The 25,780-nt window shown below is 43.0% G+C and overlaps 1 protein-coding gene across 2 annotated transcripts in view; it reads left to right on the top strand.

Moving 5' to 3' along the window:
• LOC101392973 (phosphatidylcholine transfer protein-like) overlaps nucleotides 1-25,299 on the top strand; it is a 28,147-nt gene extending 2,848 nt beyond the window's left edge. Inside the window, exons 2-6 of one of the 2 annotated variants that reach the window (XM_087440946.1) lie at nucleotides 8,588-8,705; nucleotides 18,165-18,244; nucleotides 21,721-21,892; nucleotides 22,821-22,888; nucleotides 24,022-25,299. In XM_087440946.1, coding sequence (XP_087297072.1) covers nucleotides 8,588-8,705; nucleotides 18,165-18,244; nucleotides 21,721-21,892; nucleotides 22,821-22,888; nucleotides 24,022-24,087 — 504 coding nt within the window. In that variant the 3' untranslated portion in view covers nucleotides 24,088-25,299. Of the gene's footprint in view, nucleotides 1-8,587; nucleotides 8,706-18,164; nucleotides 18,245-21,720; nucleotides 21,893-22,820; nucleotides 23,009-24,021 lie in introns of those variants that run through there. The other variant, XM_014790620.2, reaches the window with a different exon arrangement.
• Nucleotides 25,300-25,780: the final 481 nt, after the last annotated feature.

Below are 25,780 nucleotides of genomic sequence, written 5' to 3'. Positions count from 1 at the left end.
GGGCCGTTAATTTTGGGGACCAGCAGGGTCCACCCAACTTTTGATGGTGCTACATTAAGACCTTTACTTCAACCCCATGGATATCTACTTCATTTACCCTATTTCTTTCTTTCTTTTTTTTTTTTTATTGCTGGGGAAGTTTCGCTCTGAGCTGACATTTTTTGCCAGTCTTCTACCTTTTTTCTTCCTTTCCCCTCCCCAAAACCCCAGTACATACTTGTGTATAGTTGTAAGCTCTTCTGGTTCTTCCATGAGAGCCACTGCCACAGCATGGCTACTGACAGACAAGTGGTGTGGTTTCACGCCTGGGAACTGAACTCGGGCCACCGAAGTGGAGCGTGCACCGAACTTGAACCTCTAGGCCATCAGGGCTGGCCTAGCTAATGCCTGGACTTCTTACATTTTAATTTTAATTATTTTTTTTGTGAGGAAGATCAGCCCTGTGCTAACATCTGCCAATCCTCCTCTTTTTGTTTTTTTGCTGAGGAAGACTGGCCCTGGGCTAACATCCGTCCGATCTTCCTCCACTTTATATGGGACGCCACCACAGTATGGCTTGCCAAGCCGTGCGTTGGTGCGCGCCCGGATCCGAACCGGTGAACCCCAGGCCGCCACAGCGGAGCGCGCGCACTTAACCGCTTGCACCACTGGGCCAGCCCCTGGACTTCTTACATTTTTAAATCTGAATGTCTGGCATTGTGAGAAGGGACTGCCTACATTGTGCCTTTGTCCTTTCATAGATCTCATCAAAGAGTTTGGTGAGGAGCTGACAGTTTGTTCCCAGGGGCTGTTCTTTCTTTGCTGTCGACCTACTGAAATACTTAGAGCCTGGCATTCTGGGAAAACTCTGTCTTTAGGAAGCCTGGGCTGAGAGAAAGTTTGGCCTTTAGGAGGGAGGCACAGATTTAACTCCCATGAGAACAGATTTGCCTCAACGGATGAGAAACTTCCACAGCCATTCCTGCAAGTGGGATCATAATCCAGTTTACATCCTGAGCTTGATTACTTCAGGATTACAGGACTATTCTGCTCCCTTCTTCCACCCTTCTACCTCTCTCCTATGGAGGGAGTAGTTACCAGCGTGATTGATAGAACAATTATTGAACCTAGGATACTAATAAGCCATAATTTACTAGTGGGCAGGGCCACCATGTCTTAGAGCTGAGCACTCATGTGTGGCATTCCTCTCCTTCCTGCCACAGACTGAGGCCAGCTGTCTCTCTCTTTCTTCTTTTCCATCTTCCCTGAGCACACAACTGGATAGATATTTTGGATCCTCAGTTCTCCTTCTCCTTACTTCTCTCTCAGGATGAGCGTGTGGTATGAGGCAGTATGAGAATGCTGGTCCCAAGATTTAGATTTGGGAGAAAGAGGAGAGGGGTGGGTAGGACCTCCCACTTCTGTCTCCTGGGGTAAGCAAAGCTTCTTGCTCTCTCTCCTTGTCTTTCATCAGATCCCTGCATGGGGATTACAGAAGGTAGCTATTAATAAAGCAAAACTCTGATTTTCATGGGCCTTGGGAACCCTTCAAGAGAAAAGGTGACTTGTCAGGAAGGATTTGAACATTCCGGATCCTTGGACATAATACCATTCCAATACCAGGTGAACTAGGGGCTGAATCAGGGGCAGTTCCAAATGGAAGATAGTTCTTGCTTGGTCTTCCAACCTGCTGTTGACATTGGAGTCACCACCTATGGGTGGAAGGAGAATTCTAGCAGACTCTCCAATGGGAATAGTTTGTAACTCCTGAAGCTCAACATTCCCTGACATTATTTTGGGAGGCTATTTTACGCTTCAGGGAAATTATGCAAAGGAAGATGTTCTTATACGAAAGGGAGAATCCATGCAAATATGAACCTTTGAATGTTAGCCTGGGACTTTTAATGTGTTTTTCAGACACAGAAAATCTTAGAGACACACAAAACTGCCTTATCTTGCCATTTAGATTAGGATAGACACTTTTCCATAGCTACGTTTGGGTTATCTGAATGTACCCTAATGAAAAGAACACTCCAAAATATTTGTTCATGTATTCATTCGAGCCGTCTTTCAGTACCTGTGGCTTTATGCTAAGGCCTGGGGATACCTGATGAATAAGACAAACTTGATCCCTTCAAGAAGCTTTAAACAGGCACTTTTTCTGTTATGTAGGTCTGAGTTTCTGACCTATTTCATTTTTTCTCCTTGAAAATCTTCTTTTAACATTTCTTCTGGAGTAGGTCTGCTGCAGCTCGATTCCCTCAGTTCTTATTTGTCTGAAAAAGTTTTTATTTCTCCTTGACTTTTGTAGGGCAGTTTTGTTGGATATAGAATTCTAAGTCAGTGGCTTGTTTCTTTCAATATATTATATGATTCACTCCACTCTCTTTTTGCATGGATTGTTTCTGATGAGATGTCTGCTGTCATTCTCATCTTTGTTCCTATATAAGTACAGTGGTCCCCTCTTCCCTCCTGCTTCTTTCAACATTTTCTCTTTTCCTTTGTTTTTCTGAGTTTAAATATGATGTATTTACGATTTTTTTGTATTTATCCTGTATGGTGTGCTCAAGATTGGCAGGTTTACTTTGAAGAGTGGTCTGAGCTTAAATGGTAAACCCTCATGTGATTCAAATTAAAATATAAATATTTGGGGGCTCATGACACAAAGATTCCATTCTTATATGTGTAATTGCAATATGACTCTAGAGTAATTCAGAGTTTTCCTGGGTTGTATGTTTTGAAAGTGGTGGTTGCATTGGTCTCAAGCAGGGATTGCCAAACTTTTTCTATAAAGGGCTAAATAGTAAATATTTTAGGCTTTGTAGGCCAGGAAGCAAAATGGAGGACATTATGTAGGTACTTATATAACCATATAAAAATGTAAATACCATTCTTACTTTGTGGACTGTTCAAAAAATAGCTAGCATGACAGATTTGGCAACTCCTGTTCTAAAGGATAGATTTTTTTTTGTGAGATCAGCCCTGTGCCAATATCTGCCAATCCTCCCCTTTTTTTGCTGAGGAAGACTGGCCCTGGGCCAACATCCATGCCTATCTTCCTGCACTCTATATGGGACGCCGCCACAGCATGGCTTGCCAAGCAGTGTGTCGGTGGGCACCCGGGATCCGAACTGGCGAACCCCGGGCCGCCACAGTGGAGTGCGTGCACTTAACCGCTTGTGCCACTGGGCCAGCCCCTAAAGGATAGTTTTAATGCTTAATTTCTTTGTCTTTTTAGGATTTATGAGCCTAAGACCCTAGCTGAGTCTCACTTTCCTCATCTCTAAACTGGAGATAATTCCTGTTCTGCCAAATTTGTACAGGGATCCAGTGAGAGGATACATTTTGAAGCCCCTAGTAAATTAAATGGTGTCTGGTTGTGAGCTATAGATGGGTGTAAATGTCCCAGTATACCCACCACAGGCCTTGTTTGCACCTGTTGTCCAGGTGAAAATTTTTCCAACTCCTCTTTCACTCTCTAAAATGTGCTGGTTGGAATAATAAATTATATAGTCACCCTAGCTAGAGTCACATGCACTCCAGACCGAATATCACTCATCTAGCGCTATGTTTGGGGAGGTCGGCGACAATTTGGAGGCAGTTCCATAGAACCTGAACTCGGCTGTCAGATCACTGGCTTCAAGTCCAGGTTGTGCCATCATTAGTTGTGTGACTTGGGGTGAGTTTCATGACCTCTTTTTTTTAACAGCTTGCTTGACGTATCATTTATATACAATAAAATTCACTCATTTTAAGTGTACAATTCAATGATTTTTAGTAAATTTATGGAGTTATGCAACCTTCACCACAATCTAATCTTAGAACATTTGTGTTACCCCCAAAAGAAAGCTGTGGCCCATTTGCAGTCACTCCCTGTCCCCACTCCCAATCCCAGACAACCACCAAGCTGTTTCCTGTCTCTGTAGGTCTGCCTTTTCCACATATTTCTCAGAGCTTCTTCAAACCTCAGTTTCCTTGTCTGAAAAGTGGGTTAACTGATGGTCCGTAACTCATATTATCATTGTGTGGATTAGGTGGGATAATACATGTAAAGTATTAGCCCAGTGCCTGGTATTCATGAAGCGCTCAATAAGTATTAGCTATCATCATTATTTTACCTAGCTGTCTGCAATTCTAAGGGATCGGATGCATCACATTTTCCTAGAGAGATCTAAAACAGTAAATCCGATTTAGTCAATGTCTTTCTTCACCCTCTTGGTACACACTTCCCAGTGGCAGTGCAGGGAACTGACTCCTGCCATTAGAAGTGACTCTCTCAGGTGAAAAATGCTTACTTTTCACACAATGTAAGTCTTTACTTGCCACAGAGGGGCTGGAGTTCCACCGTTGTAGATCAGAGAGGCTTCCTGTCCCCCTGAGGAATGGCAATGAACTCTTCAGTGAGAGGCAAAGAAAAATCAAAGGCGGCTTGATTGGGTGGTAGATTGGAGAATATTGTACCTGAGTCCTATCTGTTCTAGTAGGGACTGTGTGCTGACTCAGGCTGAGGGTGGGCCAAAGTTTAGGGGCCTGGAAGAAGGAGAGAAGGTTAAGCGGTTCTGTTAACAAGCATTTTGTTCTGATTCATCACCACGGATAAGCAGTTCAGCTAATCACTGATGAGGCAACGAAAGTGAAGTTGGAGGCTTTGTGTCTCGCCTTGTTGTAGGTAAACAATGGGGGCCTCTGTGAGTCTTATCTAAGTCCTGTGGGGAATGGTGGTTCTTGGCAATAAACTCTTTTCTGGAACACAAAGAGTAGGGGGATTTCTAAACCTTCACTGTTTTCCTGGATCACAGGACTCAAGTAAAATTTATTGTCAGGAAGGATCACTTGCATCAGTTAGGATTGCTTTTAGCTGCAAGTAACAGAACACTGGACTAACAATGACTTAAACAAAGAGAGGTTTATTTTTCTCACCTAAGAAGTAGTTCAGAGATCAACAGTTGCTGCCATTGGTCTAGCTGATCGATGATGCCAGTAAAGCTCTTTGAGTCTTTTTTCTCTGCCTTCCCATGTTTGTTACCTCTTTATCCCCAAATAGCTGCTGCAGCTCCACACATCTGTATTCAAAACTGGAAAGAGGTGTCATATGGCTACCTCTACCTGCATAGGAGGCCAGGGCATTTACTAGCTGTGCACATTGCCATAGGTGTTCTCTTAGCAAGAAAGAAAGGAGTATATGCTGTACCAAATCTTCTATTTCTTCTGGTAGTTGTATTCTACACAAGATATTGACTGATTCTCTATCATCAAATAATTCTTTTACTATCTGAAGTGTAGGAAATGAAATGTCCTATAAATGGAGCATCAGAAAAGTATGCAGCATGTTTTATTCTAGATAAATAAGTGGACCTATTCTTGGAAGTGGTTTTCTGGAGGAGCTTCAGGAAATGCCAGGAACCTCTTGAGTCAACTTAGTTGTAGTCATTTATGGAAATGTTAATAAGCTTAGGAACATGTCTGCAACAAATGTTGCAGAGAGTTAACATCTTTGATTTTCAAGAGATCTCACACATCAGTAATAAAAACTTGGCCAAAATCAAGCTAAGATTTATGCTTTTTCCTTCCAATTGTTTCTACAAACAATGGTGCCTAATCCTGGTGAGTTGCTCCTTTGCTACTGGTGAGAATATAAATTGGTACAAACTTTCTTAAAGGTTTATAAAGAGTATAAAGAACCTTAAAATGTTAATACTCTTTACCCTAAAATTTATCTCTAAGGAAGCTTAGCTAGTGAAAAAATTAGAATTATGGATCATTTTGGTCCATATGAAATAATAGCTTATTCCAGCAGTATTTATATTTGTCAAAATATTTGGAAACAGAAATAACTTATGAGAATAATTAAATTAGATGTGATCTCTCCATAGCCTCAGTAAAATATTGTTAAAAATAAGAATATAAGCTTTTTATACCATATTATTCCGATTTTGTAATGTATAGAAGTATTTATTTACTTAAAGGAAATATGTCAAAGATTACCAATAGGTATTTGTGGATTATGAAGTTACATGCCTTTTTATTTTCTTTATTCTTTTTGGCATTTTCCAACTTTCCTACAATGAATATGAATTATTTTTATAGTTATAAAAAATTCACTTTATTTTTTAAAAGACAAAATAAAAATATGATTATGTTTGCTGGAATTCTTTTTTAAAAGAAATAATGGGTGAAAAGGTGCTTTGATCCAAGAATTTGGGTGGGGCTGTTTAGCCCTTGAAAAGAACATTTTATTGAGAGACTAGGAAAGATGTTACCGAGCATTTTGTTCCTCTGGAGTTCTGGTCTTTCTCAGTTCTGTCTCGAAGGGAGTATTTAAAGGAAGTTGTGACAATAGTTCATTCTTCTGTATTCACGTAAATCACATCGTTCTGTTTTTCTCTTCCTAGCAGGCTTTCTGTTTTTCTTTTCTGTGATGTGTGTAGGACTGAGGTCACTAAGGACTGTAACTACCTTCAGGAGGGGAAGGGAACCAGTTTAAGGAAAGAGTTTGCCTTAATTTATCCAGATAACCAGAGCTAACTCATGTAAGGTTGGGGAGATAATTATCTCAACTCACAATTATCTCTTTTATTCAGTGTGGGTAGAAAATGGGGCCACAATATTCGTGAACAAAGAGCTAATTGTATCTCTTTCAAAGCTGATTAAAATGTGTGTGGGTGTCAGTATGTGGTATGTAGAAACCCTCACTATCTTCCCACATGTGAACGTGAGGGGAGCAGACAGGAGAGAGAAGGGGATCTTTCTCCTGAGATCTGCCCTTCCACTGGGGCATCTATGGCACAGCACTTAAGTTCAGATCTGCTAGTTTGTCATTTGATGGTTGGAAACCCTTGGTATAGAGTGGCATACTTCTACAGCTGGAAAATCCTTATGAATTCAATTTCAATGTTACCTTCCATTTCTGGCTGGGTTTTTCACATACATCTGAAATTCCTAACCTGGGCTGTATTAATCCCTGGGTTACGCCACCTGAGCCAGGAAACCCTTGAAGTCTCAGAATCTCTAGAAAGATTCACCATGTTTACTCCTTGACTTCACATAAGTCCTTGGCATGATGTTTAAGAAGATTGCTCGATTCATGTTCAATTAACCAATAACATTGAATTAGCACTAAAAGCTTCAGTTTTGTTTATTTGTTTTGTTGGTTTTCTTTTGCATTGAAACTGGTCTTGGTCTTGATCTAAGAGCCCCTGGTTTCATCTTAACAATGGAGCCTTTAGGCAAGGTGATGGTCGGGAATTGTTAGTTGCCCTTGACCAGAGTGAGATGTCTAGTGCGGCAACTCTAGCCCAGAGCCCTCACAGACCAGGATGTGGCTTAATGTGGAAACAAGGGAAATCTCTTTTTGTACTTTGGAATCTAGAAATGGTCTTTTTATGCATTAAAGGGACTGATATGATTTGAAGCTGGTGTTTTTTCCCCTTTTCATTCTTTTATACACAAGTCCTTTATATAAAAAAGAGGCAGCTATTGAAAAATTCTGTCTTGCAATTGATACAACAATGTGTTGGGTTTCATCATGCCCTGAGGATAACCAGAATAGTTACCTGTCCCCGGACTGCAGGCTGCCTATATGACACCCCCACTTGGATGTTCACTGAGCATCTCTATCTCAACTTGCCCAGAGTAGAACTCCTGATTACCCCACACCCTACAAACCACCTCTCCCCAAGTTTTCTCTCTCTTAGAAAATGGAGCTCCCATCTACTGGTTGTTCAAGCAAACGTTCTAAGAGTTATCCTCATTTCTTTGCTTTCTCTTTCCCCACAGCCCATCTGTCAGCAATTCCTGTTGACATGACTTCCAAAATACGTTTCTAATCACTGACTTCTCTCCGTCACTGTTGTCACCTCCATGTTCAAATCACCATCATCTCTTATCTGGACTGGTCTTCTAAACCATCTCCTTGCTCCATTACGATCTATTTTCTACCAGGCAGCAAGAGTCGTCTTTTTAAAGTTATTCTCCTGTTTAAAGTTGTCCCCTGTTTAGAGTCATTTATTAGTTTTCCATAGCAGTTAGAAAAAATCTTTACCCCTTTCCCTGGTTTCCAAAGCCCCTTGGGGTAGGGCCTCCACTACCCTTCTGACCTCGGCTCCTGCCACTCTCCCTCACCCATAGCTCTCCAGACCCCTGACTTCCTATTCTTTGAGCATTCCAATCCATCATCCTGGGGCCTCCCCGCTACCAGGAGTGGCCTTGCTTCATCTTCCATGGCTGGCTCCTTCTAATATTTAGAACAAGATGGTCTGATGAATGTGATCCCTCATAGAGGCCTTTCCTGACCACCTGATTATATAGGATGCCGCCCCCCAGCCCCCAAAGCATAATTTTTGACACAACCCTTCTTATATCCTATTTAAATTACCTGGACAGTCTTTATAGCTATCACCACCCCCCCATGTCTACAGCCAAATATAAGACCCATGAAAGCAGGGGAGCAGGGGCCCCATCTGTTTTCTCACCATTGCGTCACTGAGACCACAGAGGAGGCTCCCAATAAATGGTGTTGCATGAACAGCTGTTTTTCCTGTGCTGTGTCAGCCAGCTGTCTCTCAACTTGGGCATCACTAGGTTGTTTCTGCCTGTCCTGTTTTCACAGGAGACTGGACTTTATACATATAAATACTTTGGTGTTCTGAAGGACTGCCCGCCAGCTCTACTCGCAGATGTCTATATGGACCTAGACTACAGAAAAGAGTGGGACCAAAATGTTAAAGGTGAGTGATACCTACTATGTTTTAAAAATGAATTAGAAAGTAGAATCTATTGTTATTTATTCTAGTCAGTAGAAAGCAACAGGTTTAATTTCTACTATATTATGTTTCGTTTTTCATTTTGGCCTAAAAGTCTTAGGTGCTGGGCTGACATGTGCCTTTGCTATTCTAGGACTCGCTCCTTGCATGCTCTTAGATCTGCTGTGCAGTTTGCTCTGAGGGCTACTTTGTTCTCACTTTAAGTTCATTGTCATCCCATATACCTAGGTCATCATAGCAGGCTTCTTGGAGGTGGTGTCCAAGCTTTGTTTTTATAAAAGTTTATAAAACTTAATAGTTTAAACTACTAAATTACTTTAAAACATAAAAGTTTATAAGACAAGTTTATAAAATAAAGTTTTATAAACAACAAGAATACATGTATTGAGGAGGTGAGAGGGTGAGGGGATGAGTGGTGTAAAGGCATTCGAGGCCCAGGAACAGCATGAGTAAGGTGAGGAAGGCATGAAACAGCATGAGATGTGCAGACACTGAGAGCAGGTTGGTGGTGTTGGGTTGTTGGGGTGGCAGACTCTGAACTGGGTGGGAGGATCCGCAAGAGCCTGGCCTGGCCACCAGGCTACAGTTCTTAGATTTTACCCTCTAAGTGGTGGAGCATTATGAGAGGCATTAAGTAGGGAGTCTCCCTGCCACCCCAGTCATGGTGGAGGAGAACTACGGAGCCAGCCCAGGGGCACATTAACTCTGCAAGACCCTTGCTGTAGTCAGGACTCTTGGTTGCAAGTAACAAAAAGCCAACAAATGCCAGTGTAAGAAAAGGGAAAAAGTTTCTTGGTTCATGACTTTGAAAAGTCCATGGGTTTCTGGCTTCCAGGACAGCTGCATCTAATACTTAAATAATTTCTCCATCTCGACGCTGTTTTCTCCCGTGATAACCTAATTCTCAGGCAGATTCTGAGGTCATGGCATAGACGGCCACTAGAAGATCCAAGCTTATATTCTTACCATAGAAATACCCCCAGAGGAAGAAGAATGAGAATTCCACTTTCGTATCAATGGCAGCCAGAGTTCAGGATTGGCTCTCAGCACCTCAGCATGGATCACGTGCTTATTTCCTGTGGACGTTTGTCACGGTTTTGGGTGACTTAGTGTTTTCAAATAAAGCTTCCTATCTAGGGGGAATTGTGATGCTTATCTATTTAAGGGAGAAGCCAGACCTTCTCTGTCTCAGTCTCCCTAGCTGCCAGGGTTCGGTCTTGTGATAGAGAGGTTTTCAATATGATGCACATGTGGCTTCAGTTTGGGCGAAAGCAACTCGAGGAAGCAGACAATATGCAAAAGTCCATTTTCCAGTGACGGTCAGGGCTAAGGTATCTGACTCTTGGGGAAACAGTTGCAGAGCCTCTAATGTTTGGTACTCAGCATTAGCAGTTCATGCTATGGTGTCCGGTCCAGTGGCAGCAGCCGTTTGGCTTCTCTGGAACAATCTTGAGGTTCTAAACCTAACTCTGGTCCTCCTAGATATAATTTTTTTTTTTTTGGTGAGGAATAGTGGCCTGAACTAACACCTGTTGCCAATTAACCTCTCTTTGCTTGAGGAGCACTGGCCCTGAGCTAACATTTGTGACCATCTTCCTCCATTTTATATGTCGGTCCAGGCCACAGCAGAGCGTGGTGAATGGTGTAGGGCTGTGCCCAGGATCAGCACTTACAAACCCAGGCTGCCAAAGCAGAGCGCATGAACTTGCCCACTACACCGCTGGGCTGGCCCACTCTTAGGTATTCTTTGAGCTACCTGAGAGCCTTTCCTAAGCTACTTTTTGGCCTAAACTTTTTTTTTATTGAGGTCATATTGGTTTATAACGTTGTGTAATTTCAGGTATACATCATTGTATATTAGCTTCTGTATAGGCTTCATTGTGTTCACCACCAATAGTCTAGTTTTATCTGTCACCATTCATATGTGCACCTTTTCCCATTTTTCCCATCCCCCCCCCACACTTTTCCCCTCTGGAAGCCACTAATGTGTTCTCTTTATCCATGTGTTTGTTTATCTTCCACATATGGGTGAAATCATATGGTGTTTGTCTTTTTCTGTCTGGCTTATTTCACTTAACCCAATACCCTCAAGGTCCATCCACGTTATTGCAAATGGCACGATTTTGTCTTTGTTTATGGCTGAGTAGTATTCCATTGTTTATATATACACCATATCTTCTTTATTCATTCATCAGTTGAGGGGCATTTGCATTGCTTCCATGACTTGGCTATAGTGAATAATGCTGTGATGAACAGAGAGGTGCCTAGATCTCTTTCTGTTGTTGATTTCATGTTCTTTGGATAAATACCCAGTGGTGGGATAACTGCATCATATAGTATTTCTATTTTTAATTTTTTGAGAAATCTCCATACTGTTTTCCATAGTGACTGCACCAGTTTATGTTCCCACCAGGAGTGTATGAGGGTTCCCTTTTCTCCACATCCTTTCCAACACTTATTATTTCTCATCTTGTTAATTATAGCCATTCTGATGGGTGTAAGGTGACATTTCATTGTCATTTTAATTTGCATTTCGCTAATAATTAGTGATGTTGAACATCTTTTCATGTGCCTCTTGGCCATCTGTATATCTTCTTTGGAAAAACATATGTTCATATCCTCTGCCCATTTTTTGATAGGGTTGTTTGTTTTTCTGTTGTTGAGTTTTATGAGTTCTTTGTATATTTTGGAAATTAACCCCTTGTTGGATGTATGATTTGCAAATATTTTCTCCCAGTTGGTGGATTGCCTTTTCTTTTTGTTCCTGGTTTCCTTTGCCTTGCAGTAGCTTTTCAGTCTTATGTAGTCCCATTTGTTTATTTTTTCTTTTGTTTCCCTTGCCTGAGTAGACATGATATTCAAAAAGATGCTGCTAAGACCGATGTCAAAGAGTGTACTACCTATATTTTCCTCTAGGAGTTTTATGATTTCACGTTTTACATTCAAGTCTTTAATCCATTTCGAGTTAATTTTTGTGTATGGTGTAAGATAATGGTCCACTTTCATTTTTTGCATGTGGCTCTCCAGTTTTCCCAACAGCATTTATTGAAGAGACTTTCCTTTCTCTGTTGGATGTTCTTACCTCCTTTGTTGAAGACGAGTTGTCCACAGATGTGTGGTTTTATTTCTGGGCTTTCACTTCTTTTCCATTGATCTGTGAGTCTGTTTTTGTGCCAGTCCCATGCTGTTTTGATTACTATAGCTTTATAGTAGATTTTGAAGTCAGGAATTGTGATGCTTCTAGCTTTGTTTTTTTTTTTCCTCAGGATTTCTTTGTCTATTCCAGGTTTTTTATTGTTCCATATAAATTTTAGGATTCTTTGTTCTATTTCCCTGAAGAATGTCCTTGGGATTCTGATTGGGATTGCATTGACTCTGCAGATTGCTTTAGGTAATATGGACATTTTAACTATGTTTATTCTTCCAATCCATGAGCATGGAATATCTTTCCATTTCTTTATGTCTCCTTTGATTTCTTTCAATAATGTCATATAGTTTTAGTGTATAGTTCTTTCACCTCCTTGGTTTAGTTTATTCCTAGATATTTTATTGTTTTTTTTGCAGTTGTAAATGGGATTGTATTCTTGACATCTCTTTATGCTAGTTCATTATTAGTGTATAGAAATACAACTGATTTTTGTAAGCCGATTTTGTACCCTGCAGCTTTGCTGTGGTTGTTGATTATTTCTAAGAGATTTATGGTGGATTCTTTAGGGTTTTCTACATATAGAATCATGTCATCTGCAAATAGCAAGAGTTTTACTTCTTCCTTTCCAATTTGGATCCCTTCTATTTCTATTTCTTGCCTAATTGCTCTGGCCAAAACCTCCAGTACTATGTTGAATAGGAGTGGCAAGAGTGGGCACTGTTGTCTTGTTTCCATTCTCAGAGGGATGGCTTTCACTTTTTCACCGTTAAGTATGATGTTGGCTGTGGGTTTGTCACATATGGCCTTAATATGTTGAGGTACTTTCCTTCTAGAATACCCATTTTGTTGAGAGTTTATATCATAAATGGATGTTGGATCTTGTCAAATGCTTTCTCTGCATCTATTGAGATGATCATGTGATGTTTGTTCTTCATTTTGTTAGTATGATATATCACATTGATTTATTTGCAGAGGTTCAACCATCTCCGTGTCCCTGGTATAAATCCCATTTGATCATGGTATATGGTCCTTTTAATGTGTTGTTGTATTTGATTTGCTAATATTTTGTTGAGGATTTTTGCATGTGGCTTCATCAGTAATATTGGCCTGTAATTTTCCTTTTTTGTGTTATCCTTGTCAGGTTCAGGCATCAGGGTAATGTTGGCCTCATAGAATGAGTTCGGAAGTGTCCCGTCTTCTTCAATGTTTCAGAATAGTTTGAGAAGGACAGCTATTAAATCTTCTTTGAATGTTTGGTAAAATTCTCCAGAGAAGCCATCTGGTCCTGGACTTTTGTTTTTTGAGAGGTTTTTGATTAGTATCTCAACCTCTTTACCTGTGATTGGTCTATTCAGATTCTCTATTTCTTCTTGGTTCAGTTTTGGGAGGTTGTGTGAGTCTAAGAATTTATCCATTTCTTCTAGATTGTCTGGTTTGTTGGCATATAGTTTTTCATAATATTCTCTTATAGTCATTTGTATAGTTTCTCCTCTTTCAGTTCTAATTTTATTTATTTGAGTGTTCTCTCTTTTTTTCAGTGAGTCTGGCTAAGGGTTTGTCAATTTTGTTTACCTTTTCGAAGAACCAGCTCTTATTTTCATCGATCCTTGCTATTGTTCTTTTAGTCCCTATTTCATTTATTTCTGCTCTAATTTTTATTATTTCCCTCCTTCTGCTGACTTGGGCTTTGTTTGTTCTTCTTTTTCTAGTTCTTTTAAGTATAGTTTAAGATTACTTATTTGAGATTTTCTTGTTTGTTGAGGTAGGACTGTATTGCTATAAATTTACCTCTTAATACTGCTTTTACCGCCTCCCAGAAGTGTTGGTATGTTGTGTTTTCATTTTCATCTGTCTCCAGGTATTGGTGATTTCTCCTTTGATGTCGTCATTGATCCAGTGGTTGTTCAGTAGCATGTTGTTTGGTCTCCACATATTTGTGACTTTCCCGGCCTTTTTCTTGTAATTGATTTCTAGTTTCATAGCATTGCATTCAGAAAAGAACCTTGATATGATTCCAATATTCTTAAATTTATTGAAGCTTGCCTTGTTTCCCAACATATGGTCTGTCTTTGAGAATGATGTGCTCTTGAGAAGAATGTGTAATCTGCTGGTTTTGGATGGAGTGTTCTGTATATATCTATATAAAGTCCATCTGGTCTAGTATTTCATTTAAGGCCACTCTTTCTTTGTTGACTTTCTGTCTGGGTGAGCTATCCATTGATGTAAGTGGGGTATTGAGGTCTGCTACTATTATTGTGTTGCTATCAATTTCTCCCTTTAGGTCTGTTACTAGTTGCTTTATATACTTTGGTGCTCCTGTGTTGGGTGCATATATATTCATAAGTGTTATGTCCTCTTGGTGGAATGTCCCTTTTATCATTATATACTGCCCCTCTTTGTCTCTCATTGTCTTTTTTATCTTGAAGTCTGCTCTGTCTGATATAAGTATGGCAACACCTGCTTTCTCTTGCTTGCCATTTGCTTGGAGTATCGTCTTTCATTCCTTCACTCTGAGCCTATGTTTGTCTTTAGAGCTGACATGAGTTTCCTGGAGGCAGCCTATTGTTGGGTCTTGTTTTTCAATCCATCCAGCCACTCTGTGTCTTTTCATTGGAGAATTCAATCTATTTACATTTAGAGTGATTATTGATATATAAGGGCTTAATACTGCCATTGTATCTCTTCTTTTCCAGTTGTTCTATGTATCCATTGTTTCTTTCCCCTTGTATTTCTGACTGCCATTTCAGTTTGGTCTTTTTCTGTTATGATTTTCTTGGTTTTCTCTTTATTTATGAATTGTGGCTCTGCTCTGATTTTTTGTTTAGTGGTTACCATGAGGTTTGTATAAAAGATCTCATAGGCAAGATAGCCCATTTTCTGATTCTCTTATCTCCATTAGCTTAAGCATGTTCCATCCCTTTCATCTTCCCCTTCCGTGTTATTGTTGTCACAATTTGTTTTTTTCTGTGTTGTGGGTTTGTGACTAAATTGAAGTGTTTACGGCTATTTTTGATGCTTTCCTTCCCTTTGTCTTTTATGTTATAAATGTTTCCTAACCTATTTTGATATAGAGCTGCAATTTTCTGATTCTATCTGTCTACTCATCTCCTTGCTCAAGGTTTTGTAAACATTTGCTTTTTAGTTTCAGATGGGGCAGCTATTTTCAACATTTCTTGTAAGCTAGGCCTAGTGGTGATGAACTCTCTCAGCTTTTGTTTATCTGGGAAAGCTTTTATTTCTGTCTTATATCTGAAGGATTGTTTTGCTGGATAGAGTATCTTTGGCTGAAAGTTTTTGTCTTTAGTATTTTGAATATATCATTCCATTCTCTCCTAGCTGATAAAGTTTCTGAATGCCTGATGGGAGTTCCTTTGTAAGTTATTTTCTTCTGCCTTGCTGCCCTTAATATTTTTTTCTTTGTCATTGACTTTGGCCAGTTTTAGTAGTATATGCCTTGAAGAAGGCCTTTTTGCATTGATATAATTAGGAGTTCTATTGACTTCCTGTACTTGTAAGCCCAGTTTTTTCTGCAGGTTTGGGACGTTCTCAACTATCATTTCTACAAACAAGCTCTCTGCTCCTTTCTCCCTCCGAATTACCTATAATCCTTATTTTGCTTTTCCTAATTGAGTTGGATATTTCTCAAACAATTTCTTCATTTTTTTAAAGTCTTAGTTCTTTCTCCTCCTCTACCTGAAGCATTTTTATATTTCTATCCTCTATTTATTTTATTTTATTTTTTATTTATTTTATTTATTTATTTATTTTTGTGAGGAAGATCAGCCCTGAGCTAACATCCATGCTAATCCTCCTCTTTTTGCTGAAGAAGACTGGCTCTGAGCTATGATCTATTGCCAATCCTCCTCCTTTCCCCCCTCGCCCCAAAGCCCCAGTAGATAGTTGTATGTCATAGTTGCACATCCTTCTAGTTGCTGTATGTGGGACACCACCTCAGCATGGCCAGAGAAGCGGCGCGTCAGTGCGCACCTGAGATCCGAACCTGGGCCACCAGTAGCGGAGCACGTGCACTTAACCACTAAGCCACGGGGCTGGCCCCGATATTTCTATCCTCTAAATCACTAATTCTGTCCTCCATAATGTCAGCTCTATTTTTTCAGGATTCCAGATTATTTTTTATCTCTTCAATTATGTTCTTCATATCCAGAATTTCTGTTTGGCTTTCTTTTAGAATTTCAACCTCTTTGGTGAAGTATTCCTTCTGTTCATTAATTTTATTCCTGAGCTCATTGAACTATCTTTCTGAGTTTTCTTGTAATTCACTGAATTTTTTATGACAACTATTTTGAATTCTCCATCATTTAGATTGTAAGTTTCTGTGACTTCAGGATTGCTTTCTGGAGCCTTGTCATTTTCCTTCTGCTCTGAAGTGTTACTGTAGTTTCTCATGGTGTTTGATGAACTGATCCTTTGCTAAGGCATTTGTGGTAGTATCAGGTCACAGATTCCACCTGCCACTGAAGGGGTGGGCAGGAGCTGTGTTTTCTGATCCTGCCACATCTTCTGGAAGTTGTGCTGGTAGGGCTGATCTACCTTTGCCTGCTGGCCGCAGCTGCTTGGCGGGTCACACACGTATGTGCAGCTGCTCTGAAGCAGGATCACTGCCTCAGCTGGGGACTGGCCAAACAGGTGCACTAGCAGGGAAGGGAGGGGTGCTTTCTTTTGCATGTGCAGCACAGGTCAGTACTCATGGGTGGTTCAGCTGAGCTGCTGTGGTTGGTGGGGGCTCCTTCGCAGGGGCAAGCTGTGCCACACGGTGGGGAGCATTTCCGTGGGTGGAGCCCCCGCGGCATGGTGGGTGCTCCCACGGGCCGGGCTGCAACTCCGACAGTGTTCATGTGCAGGCTTGTCTGCCCTGGCATCCTCTTACAGTTGCATGCCCCTGGCTGTGTGAGAACCTGCAAGCTAGATTGCTGCCACCATGGAAGGGGAGGGATCCACTCAGCTAGTTCAACTGCTTCCTAGGGATCCAGTTCACTCACCTTCAGATGTATGGCTGCATGGATCTCTCAGACGTCCTACTGTGCTGTGTAGGGAATCCTCTGTTGGTTAATGAATGTCTGTTTAGTTGTAACTTAGCGGGGAGAGAGAAAGGGAACAACTCACTCTGCCATGATGCTGATGTCACTCTGGCCTAAACTTTGTAGGGTGGCAAGCTAAGACCCTGACACCATCCCTGAACTAATCACCATGGTCATGTCTTGCTCATTTTCCAAGCCCTGAAACTAAGGTCAGTCAGTCCTGCTTAAACCACATAGTTGAGAAGCAGAGGAAGGGTGATGCACTGAAAGAGAATTAAGATGTTGGCCGAAGAAGGGCAGAGTCAATACTGAGCATGCAAAAGCAACAGATGTCCACTCCTTTCCTTCCTTTCAAGGGCTGTCTCCAGCTTCTTGTGGCACCAATGGGCTGGCAAGCTCTTTCATCCATGGTCTGCTTCTAATGGATTTTCTTTCAAAAGCTGAATTAAGTAATACGTTTTCCCCATCAGCATCTCCTCAGGGGACTCTTTTGGTTATTTTGGCAGCCTTGGCTTGGCTCCTTCTCTAAATGCTTAGTTAGAAGCTTACTGCACAGCTTGGGGTCAGAGGGTGTACATGACATTGAATTCCTTTGCTGTCTCCCTCCAAGAGTTGGCTGCTATTTGCACACAATAGCATGATGGAATATTAAGGAAATTTGGTCACCATAGCTGTGGTAGAGTGTCAAGAAACATGGGAGGTAAGCAAGAAACTTAGAGTGAGCCACAGTTATGCCACTTTCCAGCTGGCTTGGAAGGATACTGCCCTCTCTTAGACCTTGATCTCCCAGCTGAACATACTAGAGTGGGTGACTCAGTCCGTGGTAATATAACTCAGGTAATATGTTGGGAAGGCTAAAGAAGGAAGAAAGGTCTCAAAAGCAAAAATATTGGTAGTCTAGTGACATCTGGTGGCTACTCTGATGTAAATCCCGAAAATTTATTTTTGGGTGCCCGATTTTGTTTCATTGCATGCTGTCTGAAAATCTTGTTTGTGATATATGATGGACAAGTTTTATTGAGTTTTTTTATTTTTACTGTATTTTTATATCTACTAGACTCTGCCTCTGGGCAAGAAGCTTTCAGTGGTAATGAATTTGTCTGACTTTTTCTAGAATTTTGTGCCTCATGAGTTAGTGGTTTATCCTACTTGATGAGGTGAGGTCATCACCTGGGCTTCGGGTTAATTGAAGCCTAAGAGGCTTCCAAGTGCATTAACTTCTTTTATTCTCCTTAGAACTCTATGAAGAAGAATGCAACGGACAGACTGTGGTCTACCAGCAAGTGAAGAACCCTTTTCTCATGCCCAACAGAGATGTATCCTTTCCCAAGTTCACCATTGCTCGGCATTCTAAGTGTTTCTGTGCCCTTGGCCCATCGCCCAATGGCGGCATGTCCAGCAGGTGTGGACATTGTCTCTGATTCTTGCAGAAGCATATTTTGGAGCTGCTGCTTCTTCTGTGGCTCTCAGAGACCTCAGAGTGTGATTTCTGGGGCTGACCATGTGGAGCGTCCTGTAACTGTGGTCACTGGAGGGCAGCTCATACTTTCCTGAGGAGTTTCCTAGGGCTTGAAATTGTTGGGCCACAGACTTGGGGACCTGGAAAGAATTCTTTATAACGAATGTTTAATACACTCCCTCAATCTACAGAGGAGGAATTGGGACCTGGAGAGGTGAAGTGACAGAGGCATACATATGGGTGGTTAGTGACCGACTGGGGAACTCAGGCCCCCACATTGCCAGCTCTCCCATCTCCCCTCCTGTTTCACTGACCCCACAGCGATCCCTCCTTGACTTTTGGCTCTGGACACCGGGCGTGTTTCTTCCCCTCAGTTTCCTCATTTATGAGATGAAGCAGTTGAATAGGATGTGGGGAGTTTTCGCTGGCACTCCAGCATTCTAGGAAGCCTGCTCAGGACTAGGCTGGGAGGGCGGGGTGGACATCTGCTGGGTGGGCAGGGTGGGGGAGGATGAGTGACAGGCAAGTTTTCCACTCCTCACTGTCCTCTTCCATCACAGCAGCTGAATGTTTTACACCCTGAATTTCCATGCAAGATCCTTTTAATGAAGAAGCTTTGGATTTAAAAAAAGTTTGGAAACCACTGAATTAGATGATTGCGGGGATCTTTTCTAGCTCTAACATTCTATAAGTCTGTGTGTTTCTAAGTAATTCTTCTCTAGAAAGAGAGGGAGCATGTGGGTGTGTTTTGTGCATATGGTTGTTGTGTGTTTTTCTGTCTAAATATGTGTGTCAACCCTGGCCCAAACTAAATTATAAACTCCATAAGAGTTTATTTCTTGGCACAATTCCCACATACTACTAGATAGTTTGTATACACATGGTATATATTTCAACAAATTCTGGATTACTTAATCCCTTGGATTTTATGTGGTTTTCTCTAATCCTGCCAACAACTGTGCAAGGTAGGCATCATCATCCCCATTTCACAGTTAAGGAAACTGTGGCAAGGAGACATTCAGAACTTTGCTCAGGGTCACACAGCTAGTGGTTGGCAGAGGCAGGTTTGGGACCAGGTCTGGTTGTCTCCAAGGATGGTGATCTTGACCAAGGCATGCTCCCACCACTCTGACCTCACAGTGACACTGCTGGGTAGGTATTCTCAGGAGTGGACACTTGGGGCTCCTTTAAATTCTATTTCATTGGTTTCCCAATGCCACATAATTCCATAATGAGTTTCTTAGTCTTTGTATATGCACATATGTCTCTCCAAGAAGGCTCATTAAATTTTTGAGAACAGAGAATAGCACAGTGGAAATAAACAATAGTTTTGGAGCAAAATATTGCAGGTTGAGGGTGAGCTCTGTCCCTGGTTTGCTGTGTGACCTTGGAAAAGACCCTACACTTCTCTGGTCCTCAGTGATCTGGTGGTGTTCCTGTTATAGGCTTTATGGTACGCTAGACCTTCCAGCCCTTCAAAGACCTCTGCTAAATTTTAATCAATATATCAAGTTAAGGGGCTGGCCCGGTATTGTAGTGGTTTAGTTCGCACACTCTGCTTCGGCGGCCTGGGGTTTACGTGTTTGAATCCCAGGCGTGGACCTACACATTGATCATTATGCCATGCTGTGGAGGCATCCCACATACAAAATAGAGGATGATGGGCACAGATGTTAGCTTGGGGACAATCTTCTTCACCTGTGTGTGTGTGTGTGTGTGTGTGTGTGTGTGTGTGTGTGTATAAAGTTAATTTTACCTCAATGGAGAGTCAGGTGGTGTTTATCACATGAGCTGAGCAATGAGTTGTGGGAGAGAGTGGGACAATATTTGCTGTGGGGAAAAAGAGGCTTAGGAGAGAGGAAAGCCAGGGCCAAAGCAACATCATTTCTTCCCTAAAACATTTAAGAACATCACTCATCAGTATGTAGAGAATGCAGCCATTAGCCTGTCCTGAGGCAGCCTGAGTGAGGGGTGGGACAACTGTTGGGGGCTGTAGAGATGCTGAGGTGGCATGGGGTTGTGGTTCTTGCTGTTATGGTAAGCGTTACTGTGTTATACTTAGAGTGACTTTTTTTTTTTGCTGAGGAAGATTCGACCTGAGCTAACATCTGTTGCCAGTCTTCCTCTTTTTGTATGTGAGCCACTGCCACAGCATGGCCACTGACCAATGAGTGGTGTAGGTCCACGTCTAGAAACTGAACTCAGCCCACCAAAGCGGAGTGTGCCGAACTTAACCACTAGGCCACCAGGGCTGGCCCTAGAGTGATTTTTTGATTGATTTAGGCTTTTAATTCCTCCTAATGTGAAACCTAAAATTATATCACTTGAAAGTATGATGAACACATTCAAGAGTTGAGCCCTGTCCAGCTATGAAAGTCTAGCTAGGTTTTGGAGCCAGATCTGGGTTCAGATTCAGGTTCCATCCCTTCAGCTGGGCTGTGGGATCTTTGACAAGTTTCTTAACCTCTCTGAGCCTCAATTTTGTCATCTGGAAGATGGAGATACTTACACCAAACTCACAGGGACTTTCTCAGGATCAAAATTGATGCTCTGTGTAAAGCACATGATGTTTATTACATGGTAAGGGCTCAGTAAGTGGTGACTCTTATTGTTTCTTAGGATTTAATTGTCTCCCCTAGAATAGGGCCATAGGTACCGTGGTTGTTCTGTGAGTGTTTATTGGGATAAAATGACTTTGTTATTCTTGGTGAACCAGTGTTGACCCAGAGAGGACTTCTGCCTCTACCTATTCGGGTACTTGGGTGTCTTCCTATGATCACCAGGTGTGGGTAACATCTCTGACCATGCTTTGTGCATAGAGGGCAGTAGTTAGAGTTTTGGGGGAGGGCAGGACAAGGAGACATGACCCCATTGTTTATCGACTGTTTATTCTGCTCCAGCATTTCCCTAGTGCCCTCACCAAGCCTGCCTGCTGGGCCGTGTTGCTCCGTTTTCCTACTTAGGGAAACTGAGCCTCAGAAAGTTTGAGTAACTAACCCAGGATCTCACAGCAGATAAGTGACCATCCTCTCATATCTCATAGTACCTTCTTGGAGACAGAAGGAGTGGTTTCCCTGCCTAAGTGAAAGCTTCACAGCATCAAGGAGTCATTGTCAGAGGTGATGCATGCTCTCAGATGAGAATGCCAGGTGGGAGGAGGCACAGTCTTGCAGTGCAGGTAGGGAGAGGGGCAGGTAAGTGAAGCAACCTCACAAGAGAGCAAGAGTCAAGTGGGAGGAACAGAACCACCTCCCTTGTCTTCCGGCTTGTGGGGCTTTCCTTCTGCCTGTCTGAAATGCTGGCGTTGGTGTCATGCCTTGACTGGCAGTGCAGTACGTCTACATCCGGGAGAAGCGAGAGCTGGACGTGGAAGGGCGGAAGATCCACGTGGTCCTGGCCCAGAGCACCTCCCATCCAGAGTTTCCCGAGAGGTCCGGTGTGATCCGGGTGAAGCAGTACAAGGAGAGTCTGGCGCTCACGAGCGATGGCGGGAACGGGAGCAAAGGTAAAGACAGCGCCAGGCGGGTGCAGGGTCAGGGTCACGTGGGTGAGGGCCGTGCTGATTGCGAGGCACATAAAGTGCGCAAAGCTTGCTCCCTGAGGTCAGAGAATGGCATGGGTGCAAAACAGACAAGGGATCCACATCCACAGCTGGGGAGAGACCCAGTTCACCCCAGAGAGTGGGTGCAGTGGAAGGTGGGTGTCTAACTCTGACTCAGTGCATTCTTGGCTGACTCTTGCATTGTCCAGGTGAAATCAGAGCAGCCTAGTAAACCAGCAGGTTTAGGAATTCACAGCAGGCTGTCCTGTGGACACATCCGCCAGTCCTGGGGGTGGGCAAGACGGCTGGCGGGACTGTCTCTGAGGACGCAGCTCCCACTCAGCAGAAACCCAGACACTCAGGACCTGGCTGCCCTGAGCTCCAGCCAGGAGGAAAGCTGTGGGCGGAGAGTGCGGCCTGTGGCCACCTCCTCTGCTGGAACGAGTGTGGCCTTGTGTCTGAGGCAAAATCTGAACCGGAGTTCTGAGGCTTCTTAGACCTGTCACCTGGGATGTGTCACCTAACTTTTCTGAGCCTCCACTTTATCATTTATAAACTGGAATTATAAATGCAATTTTACCAATTCCTTAGGATTGTTAGGATAGGTAATGAGAGAAATAATTAAATGAGAGACTGTCTCCAAGTGTCTGGCACTTGCCAGGTGTTTAATAAATAGCAGGAAGATGTGCCTGTGGGTGTGTTTTCAAAATGTTTATATATAAATATCCCCTAAGACAAAGAAGAGGAGAGAACACACCTGAATCACGTGTTACCTCCCTCCTTACTTTCTGGGCATGTATTGAGAAAATAGGATGGTGGAAGGTTTGCGGGGTTTGTTGCTGTATCTTTCTCACGTTTTTCCTCCTGAATTGTCCTTTCTTCTCCTCCCTAGTTTTCATGTACTACTTCAATAATCTGGGTCCCCGAATTCCGACCTGGCTCATTAACAAGGCTTTCAAGGTGAGATCCCAGGAGGTGGGAGGGGAAGCGTGTTTGACAAATGTTGACTCAGCCCGTGGGGCTGTCTCAGGACTAATGAGGCTCCTTTATGAAGCAGCTTGGTTGAGTGACTATGGGTAGGATGGGGGTTGCCAACTCCCAGGCCTGAGGCTGGGACAAAAGACAAAGAGTCCTTAGCTGGAATGCCAGCCCCTCCGTGCTGGTGCCCGGAGACCCCGCCAGGATTGTTCTCTGGAACCTCCGAACAATAGCCTGCTCCTTGTAGGAACAGTGGTACCATTGGATCCTGTATGGGCTTATGGAGGAGTAAGACAGGCGACCTGGCTTGGGACACAACCAGATGTGGCTAAGCCTGGGGGCAGCCTCCAGTTTTGTTATTGTTGTTTTGTTTTTCTGGAAGGAGAGGGAACTGCAGGTGTTGCCCAGATCACTAGAGACTGCCTGGAGCCTGGCTTCATGGGGCCCATTCAGCCTGCTTTGTGCACACCCTACTTACTGGCTGGAGGCCTCACCAGCTTCCTTGGGAGAGAAAAAGCACATAAGCTTTGAGTCAGACATATGACATTTTGAATCCTGGACCTGCCACTGCCTGTCTCTGTAACCTAGGGATGCCATCCATCTTCTCCTCTTTAAAAAAGGAGGTGGATGTTACCTATCCCTTGGAGTAGGAGTAATGAAGGTGGTGTTTGGGGGCAGTCTTGCACAGTGCTCAAAACTAACTAAATCATTACATATCCTCTCTCGTCCCCAAATCTTTCCCATTTCCTAATTCTGTAAAGCAAGTCCTTTCTCTCATTTCTTTGGAAGAATCAAAGAACCCAGCCCAACTCTATCTCTAGTGTTTTCTTTTTCTTTTCAAGAAACGGTGTCTCAGAAATGTCTCAGCTTTTCTCTAGCAAAAGGCAAAATGTAAGGCAGTGTCTTGTAACCGTGGCCCCTGTCGTGTAGTCTCTTCCAGGCCCTGGCTCTTACCTTTTGTCCAGATCTGTGGCAACGTTCTGTTGGAATCTGGTCAGAGGCCCTGTTGTCTTTGTTGTTCCCAAAGCCATCTCTATTTACCTTTTGTCACATCCCCAAGAACCAGGAGTGATTGCCGTGAGGACAGAGAAGTGACAGTCTCTTTTGCTTTGCAGAAAGGAATTCCTACCTTCGTGAAAGACCTGGCGAAAGCCTGTCAGAACTACCCCGGGAGAACCTAAGAAAGAGGATTGGGCACCTCGTGTCCAGGGAATGATGTCTCCGGAAGCGCCACAGCCCGTGGATGCTCAGCCTTCTCTGCCCTTCCGCCTGTCCCTCCCCAGCACAGCGTCCCTGCGCGTGTCTGCCTGACGCCCGGCTCGCCCCGCTGCTTCCTATCCCCTCTCCCCACGCGGACCGCGGCCTTCTTCCACTGTGAATATGGGTCAGATCAGGGAAGCCTCTGCTTGTTATGTTTGCAAAGGGAAGTCCTCAACAGGGAACAGTTGTTCCATTGTGCCATGTTGGGGGGATAGGGGGGAGGAGGAACGACAACAGAAGGTGACAATGACCCAGCCCCGCAAGCTGCCTCCTCCCAGGCTGTGATTTCCTGCCCCCAAGAGGGGCTGCTGGACGCTGCCCTCCCCTCAGGGTTGCCTCTCAGTGCACTGACTGGAGGACACGCGCTGATGTCCGTTTGCCTTGGCCGTTGGGGACTTGATGTGGCTTGGATCTAGGTGGTAATGCAGTTAGTCTCTCCCCATTCCTCCTCCTGGAGGCTCACTAGCTGTTTTGATTTCAGGGTATTGTGAAAAACATTGGGGGCCTGACAGAGCTCATAATGTGATCACCATTTTTCCTCATCATCCATTTCTGGGTTTTTCTTTTTCCCATATGACACTGGGGAAAGGCTGTCCATACCCCACTAGCTCTGCATTTTCCTGGAAACTGAGGCATCCAGATGGTTCCGGCAGTTATCCAAAGCCAAGATGCTTTGAGCACAGCATTGTGATAAAGTGTCTTTATATGCAACAGATGAATTTGCCTTCTAGAATGTGTGGAGATGTTGGAGGGACAATAGTTCCCAGCCAGGGAAATATTAATTAGTGGCCTGGTTCACTCTGCACCTTTTTCTCAGGAATTCTACTTAAGTCGTCTACCTCTTCCACCACCAAAAGACTTCTAGTTTCCTATGTTTTCTCCTGAATTTTGGCCGGTCAAGATATTCTGTAGCCAAAGCGATAGCCTCGATGATCTCGAGGAAAAATTTTAATCACTGTGTGTGAAGGTATTGAACATTGATTAATGGGCATAGAAATTCAGGATGTAAAGCTAGAAGCAGGGGATTTATGACAATGGGATTCCTCAGACCCTGTGTTTTCTCTCTGCGAGGCAAAGTGTGTTGAATGCCGAATAAATATAGGGTGACTTTTCTTGTGTGCAGCTTCCTTCTTGCCTTGCTCCTTTTGTGAGAATGAATCAGTTAGGTCTCTGGTTTACAGGTCACAGCCAACCTAACTTACAGCTTGAACATAAAAAAGAATTTGGGGCTCACTTCCATGCAAGGCCAGGTGTAGAGTGGCCTCAGGTAGGGGTTGATACCGGTGCTCAAACTGACGTTAGAATTCAGCTCTCTTCTTCTTCAAGTTGTCTTTGATGTCAGGCTGTGTTTGGTGGCAAGATTGCTGCTAACAGCAAAAGGTAGGCCTGCATCTTCGTAGGCTCACGCTGAGCAAAAAAAGGCATTTCTTTCCAGTGGATGCCGCACGATCCCATGATTCCCTCTAAACCATGTGCCTATCCCTGCCCCAGTCATTGTGTCATATGGACGGAATTATGCAAATAAGCAACTACCTCATTAATTTATCATTAAAATATCATTATGGAGCTGGAATTTATTTTAGATAAACTTAATCCAAATGCCTCAGGTTATAG

The sequence above is a fragment of the Ceratotherium simum genome, chromosome 16 (genome assembly GCF_057802395.1).
Source record: "Ceratotherium simum simum isolate JZ-2026a chromosome 16, ASM5780239v1, whole genome shotgun sequence".
NCBI lineage: Eukaryota > Metazoa > Chordata > Mammalia > Perissodactyla > Rhinocerotidae > Ceratotherium > Ceratotherium simum.
The sequence above is the reverse complement of the archived record's forward strand: the minus strand, read 5'-3'. Positions and strand labels throughout refer to the sequence as shown.